Source organism: Palaemon carinicauda, chromosome 11, assembly GCF_036898095.1.
Source record: "Palaemon carinicauda isolate YSFRI2023 chromosome 11, ASM3689809v2, whole genome shotgun sequence".
Lineage (NCBI taxonomy): Eukaryota > Metazoa > Arthropoda > Malacostraca > Decapoda > Palaemonidae > Palaemon > Palaemon carinicauda.
The window spans coordinates 129,443,850-129,453,849 of record NC_090735.1 but is presented as its reverse complement, the minus strand read 5'-3'; the positions used below and the strand labels follow the sequence as shown (position 1 = coordinate 129,453,849).

The window sequence follows — 10,000 nt, the reverse complement described above, 5'->3', positions numbered from 1 at the left end:
TGCTTGGGTTACCAAGACTATGGCAAAAGGAATGCTTGGGTTACCAAGACTATGGCAAAAGGAATGCTTGGGTTATCAAGACTATGGCAAAATGAATCCTTGGGTTATCAAGACTGGCAAAAAGAATGCTTGGGTTATCAAGACTATGGCAAAAGGAATGCTTGGGTTATCAAGATTATGGTAAAAGGAATGCTTGGGTTATCAAGACCATGGAAAAAGGAATGCTTGGGTTATCGAGACTATGGCAAAAGGAATGCTTGGGTTATCAAGACTATGGCAAAAGGAATGCTTGGGTTATCAAGACTAAGGTAAAAGGAATGCTTGGGTTATTCTCTCTACTACTACTACTACTACTACTACTACTACTACTACTACTACTACTATACGTCCTTGAAGAGAGGGTTGGACCATTAATCATGAAAGCATTGTTTCCAAACTTGAAGAGGGTTGCGAGCTAACATGGCTAATATTACAGGTACATTTTGTAATAAAAAAATTATTTTTTACATTCTATATAGAAAAAAAACCAGATCAAATAGAAAACATGCGTTCAAGTCTCAAGTGATATTAGGAAATACCCATAAAAGAATTATAAATAAGTTGATTCAATGTCTTATCAAACCTGATAATACTACACTTAAGAATATTTAATACAATCCAGTCATAAAAATTAAAAGTAGTCTTATGAAACGCACGGAAAATCTACTGAATCTCATTCTCAATTGTTTAATAATTACAAGAATAATTTCAATTTCGAATAATAGTGCTCAGTGTACGCGCCTCACCAAAGAGCCCTACCTAACGCACACTACCAGACTTCAGTCCAGACATATTTCCTGCCAATCTCGCCATCTACGTCGACGTAGATAACTCCTGACAGATGTTGAGTAGACAGAATCTGTTTACTCTACTTAACATCTGTTCAGGTGTAGATAAGAGACCGGCAGACAGGACTTCCTTACCTTAAACCAATGAGGGTAGATAGCAGCGATGGTGTCCAGCAGGTCTGCGTCCAGCTGGACAGCCCAGTACACCGCTTCCGTTCCCCCGACCACCAACTTAGTACCACACTCTGAAAGGGACCAAGGAAAGAGAACACGATTAATCAGTGGACATTAAACCGTTATATATACATACATACATATACCAAGGCACTTCCCCCAATTTTGGGGGGTAGCCGACATCAACTAATGAAACAAAAACAAAAAAGGGGACCTCTACTCTCTACGTTCCTCCCAGCCTAACAAGGGACTCAACCGAGTTCAGCTGGTACTGCTAGGGTGCCACAGCCCACCCTCCCCCCGTTATCCACCACAGATGAAGCTTCATAATGCTGAATCCCCTACTGCTGCTACCTCCGCGGTCGTCTAAGGCATCGAAGGAAGCAGCAGGGCCTACCGGAACTGCGTCACAATCGCTTGCCATTCATTCCTATTTCTAGCACGCTCTCTTGCCTCTCTCACATCTATCCTCCTATCACCCAGAGCTTCCTTCATTCCATCCATCCACCCAAACCTTGACCTTCCTCTTGTACTTCTCCCATACATAATGACAAGACCCAGAATTCTAAGATTAAATAATGACATGGTTTAACATGGGATGAACTCAGATTGGATTTCTTGAACAAAACACATTTACGTCGAGAAGTTTAATTCCAGCTTTGACCAAGCCGTGGAATGATCTTCCTATCCGTGGAACTTCAATATTTTTTTTATTGAACTGGCTGCCATAAATCTGTTTTATTAGCTTATGTATGAAAGATATACCTTAAAGTTGTTACTGTTATTAAAATATGATATTCTAATCGTTCATTACTTCTCTTGTAGTTTAGTATTGCCTTATTTCCTTTCCTCACTGGGCTATTCTTCCCTTCTGGAGCCCTTGGGCTTATAGCATTCTGCTTTTCCAACTAGGGTTGTAGCTTAGCTGCTGCTAATAGTAATAATAATAATAATAATAATAATAATAATAATAATAAATAATGATAAATAATAATAATAATAATAAATAATAATAAATAATAATAAGTTTCAATGAATATAATCACAGCCCCAGTAGCATTGACTTTGTACTCTCTCTTCTCAATAGTTCTAATGATTTTCTTTCCTGCATTACAACATTCCGCCAGTAAAAGGAGAAAATTCATCCTTCATCGTTGGCTAGGATGAAGGATGAATTTTGCCCTGTTACTGGCGGAATGCAGAAATGCATTAAGGAAAATCATTAGAACTATTGAGAAGATAGAGTACAAAGTCAATGCTACCGTGGAAGTGATTACTGTACCAAAATAATAATAACAATAATAATAATAATAATAATAATGAATAATAATAATAATACTAATGAATAATAATAATAATAATAATAATAATAATAACAACAATAATAATAATAACCACAAAATTAAATCGCTAATGTGAAAAGTGATTCATTATTTACAAGAAACAGAAACCCAAGTTGTTCATGTGGATAACCTTCGCAAAAATAATATCCATATAAATGGCAAGGATTTGTATCCTCGTATGAACAAACAAAAGATTAAGGTTACTAACAGCCTTTCATACCACTGTGAGCACTAACACATTGGATGAAAGATCAAAATCAACTAAAATGGCATCACGTGATTTATAAAAGATGCATTGAACGATGATTTTTCATGCCCTAGTAAGTACAGAAGATCTGGGATGAGATACACCTCTTGAGTGGGCCTCTGGCCATCAGAGGGAAAGAGGGTCACTGACTATCGGAGGGGAAGAGGATCACTCTGGCCATCAGAGGGAAAGAGGGTCACTGACTATCAGAGGGGAAGAGAGTCACCGACTATCAGAGGGAAAGAGGATCACTCTGGCCATCAGAGGGAAAGAGGATCACTCTGGCCATCAGAGGGGAAGAGATGAAGAGAATCACTCTGGCCATCAGAGGGAAAGAGGATCACTCTGGCCATCAGAGGGGAAGAGATGAAGAGAATCACTCTGGCCATCAGAGGGAAAGAGGATCACTCTGGCCATCAGAGGGGAAGAGATGAAGAGAATCACTCTGGCCATCAGAGGGGAAGAGAGGAAAAGGATCACTCTGGCCATCAGAGGGGAAGAGAGGAAAAGGATCACTCTGGCCATCAGAGGGGAAAAAGTGTGACCGAGGGATAACAAGATGAGGAAAAACGTTAAAGGAGGCGAAGAGCTTTTACCACGAGGAAAGATTAGGGCTAGACGAGGTGTCCACTTTCAAAGAGGGGCCCTGTCGCGACCTAAAACATCACCTCCCCCTAGCTCCCCCCCCCGCCTCCCCAAACTTATGAATTATTAACCGGAGGCAGTGAAGCGACGGCCTAATTGACTGATGGAAGTGACGGGGGGGATGGAGCACCCAAATTCAATGGACCCTCTGTGCGAGGATTACTTCGAGAGCATCAACCTTTCGATTTTTATCTTCATGGACAACATGCAAGTCGAATGGCAAGACGTGTTGCAAGCTCCTAAATATCTTACCAGTGTAATCTGGCCTATTTTGTATCTACATTCTATAACTGATGAAGCCGTTTCTTATAAATGCCTAATATATTTTGTGGTTTCTACCATATATGGCTTCATTAAATGTAATTTTTTTTACCAACAAATTTTTACTATCTACTGTATCTACCTTAATTGTAGCGATTGTATATTTTCCACCTTACTATTGTATTTTTGTATTGTCTACTGTATTCATTGAAAAGAAATATCAATTTAGTTACTTTGTTGATCGTGTATTTTCATATTCTCAACCACATCTTACGAGAAGGTCTTTACCTAGGATTGACCGACTAAAGAAAACTAAACATTAGAGGTCTGTGTTTTGTGGACAGCTGAAAAAAGGCCGAATCAACAACAACAAAAACCTGTTACGCCTCCAAAGACATACCGTAACACGACCACAAGAAACCTATGTGGTTTCGTAAAGAAAACAAAACTAAAAAAACAGAAAGAAAAAAAAATAGGTAAATACGTTTGAATTGGTTAACATACAGGCCTTTTAATAACACCAAATATTGCGCAGTATTCAAGTTCTATGTCTGTGTTAGTTATTAACGAAAATAAAAACAAAAATCAAATTTATCATCTTTTCAAATTCGCAAGCGACCAAACACACAAAAGTGTGGTACTTGATTCGGTTTGCATAGGACTTCTGCAATTGTTTAAAGTGGCAATGACCCTGTTAAAAAAAGTTTTTTTTTTCGTGTAAATTGCTTTCAATAAAGTTTTCGATCTCGCATCGTTCTTAAATTCAACTTCAGATAGAATATAATAGATTGGGAGTATACCAAATATATGTTATGTAAAAAATTTCAATGGTATTAGTACAAAGTGGATATCAATATTCCTATTTAAAACCGAACTGATATAATGACGAACGTATAAAATACTCGTACATTACTTAAGATAAAGATGACTAATCCAGGGGAAATAATCATGGCGGACAATAAAAACAAGACTTAAAAACAATGTAAGTCCTGAAGAAGAGAAGAAAATAATCATGGTGGACAATAAAAACAGACTTAAAAACAATGTAAGTCCTGAAGAAGAGAAGAAAATAATCATGGTGGACAATAAAAACAGACTTTGAATATGTAAGTCCTGAAGAAGAAAAGAAAATAATCATGGTGGACAATAAAAACAGACTTAAAAACGATGTAAGTCCTGAAGAAGAGAAGAAAATAATCATGGCGGACAAAAAAACAGACTTTGAATATGTAAGTCCTGAAGAAGAGAAGAAAATAATCATGGTGGACAATAAAAACAGACTTTGAATATGTAAGTCCTGAAGAAGAGAAAAAAATAATCATGGTGGACAATAAAAACAGACTTTGAATATGTAAGTCCTGAAGAAGAAAAGAAAATAATCATGGTGGACAATAAAAACAGACTTAAAAACGATGTAAGTCCTGAAGAAGAGAAGAAAATAATCATGGCGGACAAAAAAACAGACTTTGAATATGTAAGTCCTGAAGAAGAGAAGAAAATAATCATGGTGGACAATAAAAACAGACTTTGAATATGTAAGTCCTGAAGAAGAGAAAAAAATAATCATGGTGGACAATAAAAACAGACTTTGAATATGTAAGTCCTAAAGAAGAGAAGAAAATAATCATGGTGGACAATAAAAACAGACTTTGAATATGTAAGTCCTGAAGAAGAAAAGAAAATAATCATGGTGGACAATAAAAACAGACTTAAAAACGATGTAAGTCCTGAAGAAGAGAAGAAAATAATCATGGCGGACAAAAAAACAGACTTTGAATATGTAAGTCCTGAAGAAGAGAAGAAAATAATCATGGTGGACAATAAAAACAGACTTTGAATATGTAAGTCCTGAAGAAGAGAAGAAAATAATCATGGCGGACAAAAAAACAGACTTTGAATATGTAAGTCCTGAAGAAGAGAAGAAAATAATCATGGCGGACAAAAAAACAGACTTTGAATATGTAAGTCCTGAAGAAGAGAAGAAAATAATCATGGTGGACAATAAAAACAGACTTTGAATATGTAAGTCCTGAAGAAGAGAAAAAAATAATCATGGTGGACAATAAAAACAGACTTTGAATATGTAAGTCCTAAAGAAGAGAAGAAAATAATCATGGTGGACAATAAAAACAGACTTTGAATATGTAAGTCCTGAAGAAGAAAAGAAAATAATCATGGTGGACAATAAAAACAGACTTAAAAACAATGTAAGTCCTGAAGAAGAGAAAAAAATAATCATGGTGGACAATAAAAACAGACTTTGAATATGTAAGTCCTAAAGAAGAGAAGAAAATAATCATGGTGGACAATAAAAACAGACTTTGAATATGTAAGTCCTGAAGAAGAAAAGAAAATAATCATGGTGGACAATAAAAACAGACTTAAAAACGATGTAAGTCCTGAAGAAGAGAAGAAAATAATCATGGCGGACAAAAAAACAGACTTTGAATATGTAAGTCCTGAAGAAGAGAAGAAAATAATCATGGTGGACAATAAAAACAGACTTTGAATATGTAAGTCCTGAAGAAGAGAAAAAAATAATCATGGTGGACAATAAAAACAGACTTTGAATATGTAAGTCCTAAAGAAGAGAAGAAAATAATCATGGTGGACAATAAAAACAGACTTTGAATATGTAAGTCCTGAAGAAGAAAAGAAAATAATCATGGTGGACAATAAAAACAGACTTAAAAACGATGTAAGTCCTGAAGAAGAGAAGAAAATAATCATGGCGGACAAAAAAACAGACTTTGAATATGTAAGTCCTGAAGAAGAGAAGAAAATAATCATGGCGGACAATAAAAACAGACTTTGAATATGTAAGTCCTGAAGAAGAAAAGAAAATAATCATGGCGGACAATAAAAACAGACTTTGAATATGTAAGTCCTGAAGAAGAGAAGAAAATAATCATGGCGGACAATAAAAACAGACTTTGAATATGTAAGTCCTGAAGAAGAAAAGAAAATAATCATGGCGGACAATAAAAACAGACTTTGAATATGTAAGTCCTGAAGAAGAGAAGAAAATAATCATGGCGGACAATAAAAACAGACTTAAAAACGATGCAAGTCTCAAAGAAGAGGAGAAATGTTTAAAAGCATAAATGGTCGACTACTATTGCAAGTACCATCGCTCTTGGCGATTCCTGGGAAGAGGTTCTCAGGCGACAACCACACCACTTCTCACAGCACCTCTCGAAAATGGACCACAATATCTGAGCCAGTTCGTCTCTCTCTCTCTCTCTCTCTCTCTCTCTCTCTCTCTCTCTCTCTCTCTCTCTCTCTCTCTCTCTCTCAAGTACTAAACTTCTCCTTTCCCTCTAAAGTACCCCAACCTCTCCTATCTCTCTCTCAAGTACCACAGCTCTCTCTCTCTCTCTCTCTCTCTCTCTCTCTCACAAGTACTAAAACTTCTCCTTTCTCTCTAAAGTACCCCAGCCTCTCCTTTCTCTCTCAAGTACCACAGCTTCTCTCTCTCTCTCTCTCTCTCTCTCTCTCTCTCTCTCTCTCTCTCTCTCTCTAAAGTACCCCAGCCTCTCCTTTCTCTCTCAAGTACCACAGCTCTCTCTCTCTCTCTCTCTCTCTCTCTCTCTCTAAAGTACCACATCCTCTCATTTTTCTTTTTAAAATACCACAAACATCTGAGCCTCTCTCTTATTCTCGAAAGTACCACTTCTGAGCCTCTCAAGAATAACAGGAGTGAGATCCACATGTCAAGAAGAGGTCTCTCTCTCTCTCTCTCTCTCTCTCTCTCTCTCTCTCTCTCTCTCTCCCCTGAGCCCTAGGGTATGCAATAGGCGGAGCTGACCTGGTATTGGATAATCTACAGAAAGACGAAGACGGAAAGTGACGTCACGTACGGACGAAAAGTGAAATTTGTAAAAGAGGTCACTATTATTGCAATGTTTACTGAAAGAACTTATGAATGAAAAATACGTTGTGTTCACAGTTACATGTGAATCTTTGATGCACCTTCAAAGTGACCCTTAAGCATTAGTTTCTGGTTGTGGTCGATTTCTGAAATCTTTTGGTGCAATAAGTTAGGTAATCGACGTTTTTAATGAATAATTAAACTAAAAGGGAAAACATGAGATAATTAAACTGGAAGGGAAGAAAAAAGGAGATAATTCAACGAATAGGGAAGAAAAATTAGATAATTCAACTGAAAGGGAAGAAAAAAAAATGAGATAGTTCAAATGCTAGGGAAAAAAATGAGATAGTTCAAATGATAGGGAAAAAATGAGATAATTTAACTGAAAGGGAAGAAAAAATGAGATAATTCAACTGAAAGGGAAGAAAAAAATGAGATAATTCAACTGAAAGGGAAGAAAAATTAGACAATTCAACTGAAAAGGAGGAAAAGAATGAGAATCAAACTGAAGAGGAAAGAAAAATTGAGTTAATTCCACTAAAAGGGAAGAAATTACATAATTCCAGTAATAGGGAAGAAATTACACAATTCCAATAAAGTGAAGAAGAAATTACTGATTTTTCAGTAATAGGGAAGAAATTGCATTGATTCCACTAAAGTGAAGAAATTACATAATTCCACTAAAGTGAAAAAAATTACATAATTCCACTAAAAGGGAAGAAATTACATAATTCCACCAATAGGGAAGAAATTACACAATTCCAATAATGTGAAGAAGAAATTTCTGATTTTCCACTAATAGGGAAGAAATTGCATGATTCCACTAAAGTGAAGAAATTACACAATTCCACTAATCGCGAAGAAATTACATAACTCCACTAATAGCGAAGAAAATACATAATTCCACTAAAAGGGAAGAACAAATCAGACAAATCAGCTTAATAGAAAAATAAATTGATTATAATATTCTCACGATGTATTCTCCCTTCGTTGCATGATTCTTGGGTACATTCATAACATATATCTTTAAAAATTCAAGCTATTTTCTTTTTCACATTCAAAGCTGTTATTTTCCAACGATGTAATTATGCTCAAGAAAATGGATAAAAACTAGATCAAGATAAAAATACTACATATAAAGAGAAAAGAAGGAAAAAGACCACTAAAGTGCAAGACACTCCCCAAAAAGAGGGCGCCCTTTGGGTCCGTGAAATCAAGATGGTCAGCAGCCGATTAACACACAAAACTAAATGGTTAAAGAGCAACAGTTTAGGAAGACAATTAAAACAGATTTTTTTTTTCGGGGTGTTAATCTTAAAGACAAAGACAGAGAATTGAAATCCAAGTCTGTTTTTAATTATACCCAGAGAGGGCAGTATGTCCTGTCTCTTAAAAAAATAAAATAAAATGGCTGTGTTAAACGCATACACATTCAACTACGATTTTTCTGTAGCTCAGTACCAATAGAGTATTATTATTATTATTATTATTATTATTATTATTTGCTCAGCTACAACCCTAGTTGGAAAAGCAGGATGCTATAAGCCCAGGGGCCCCTAAACGGAAAACAGCCCATTGAGGAAAAGAAACAAGGGAAAATCAAATATTTCAAGTACAGTAACAACATTAAAATATAGATATAAACAATAAAAACTTTCATAAAACAAGAGGAAGAGAAATACGATAGAATAGTGTGTCCGAGTGTACCCTCAAGCAAGAGAAACACTAACATTTAAAAAAAAAAAAAACAACAACAAACATTTCAAGAATAAAAATTGAGTAGCATAACACTCACTGGCCTTTGCAACATCACTTTCAACTTTATATAATAGTGGGAGATATGCGGAGGCACTAATCTGTGTCAGCCAAATTGAAACCAAAATAATATGCAACATTATTCCCTATGTTTTAGGGGAGAGAGAGAGAGAGAGAGAGAGAGAGAGAGAGAGAGAGAGAGAGAGAGAGAGAGAGAGAGAGAGATGGTTGCCAACTCTCATAAAGATGTTAGTTTTTATGTGAAAAAACAAAAGCCACATGGGGGAGGAGACCCTGAATAATACTTGAATTCTAACATTAATTATTATATGCTTCTAAATATTCACTACAAAAGTGGGTTGGCCAAGGTACCAGCCAACCGTTGAGATACTACTGCTAGAGTTATTGGGGTTCTTTGGTAGGCCAGTTAGCTCATTTTTCTTTGCCTACACATACAGTACACCGAATAATCTGGCATATTTAGATATTCTGATCTCTCATATAATTAATGACATTAAACAACTGCACTGTAATTCTTCAGTGGCTAATTTCTTCCTGGTAAGGGCTGAAGAGCCTCTTTGGCTATGGTAGGCAGCTTTTCTAGGAGAAGGACACTCCAAAATCAAACCATTGCACTCTGGTCTTGGAAAGTGCCATAGCCTCTGTACCATGGTCGTTCACTTTCTTGGGTAGAATTCTCTTACTTGAGGGTATACTCAGGCACAGTATTCTATTTGTTTCCTTATTCCCTTCACTCACTGAGCTGTTTTCCATGTATTCTATTTGTTTCCTTATTCCCTTCCCTCACTGAGCTATTTTCCATGTTGGAGCCCCTGTGCTATAGCAACCTGCTTTTCCAACAAGGACTGTAGCTTAG

At 36.2% G+C, this 10,000-nt stretch overlaps 1 protein-coding gene across 5 annotated transcripts in view; it reads right to left on the bottom strand.

Annotated features, from left to right (window-relative positions):
- The window catches only part of Mrtf (Myocardin-related transcription factor), a 253,621-nt gene that overhangs the window by 23,920 nt on the left and 219,701 nt on the right, over window positions 1-10,000 (bottom strand). For all 5 annotated transcript variants that reach the window (XM_068383404.1, XM_068383403.1, XM_068383401.1 and 2 more), the window contains exon 2: window positions 963-1,072. Coding sequence is in view for 1 of the 5 variants with exons in the window: in XM_068383401.1 (XP_068239502.1) it covers window positions 963-1,072 (110 nt within the window). In the remaining 4 variants the exon portion in view is untranslated. The remainder of the gene's footprint in view (window positions 1-962; window positions 1,073-10,000) is intronic.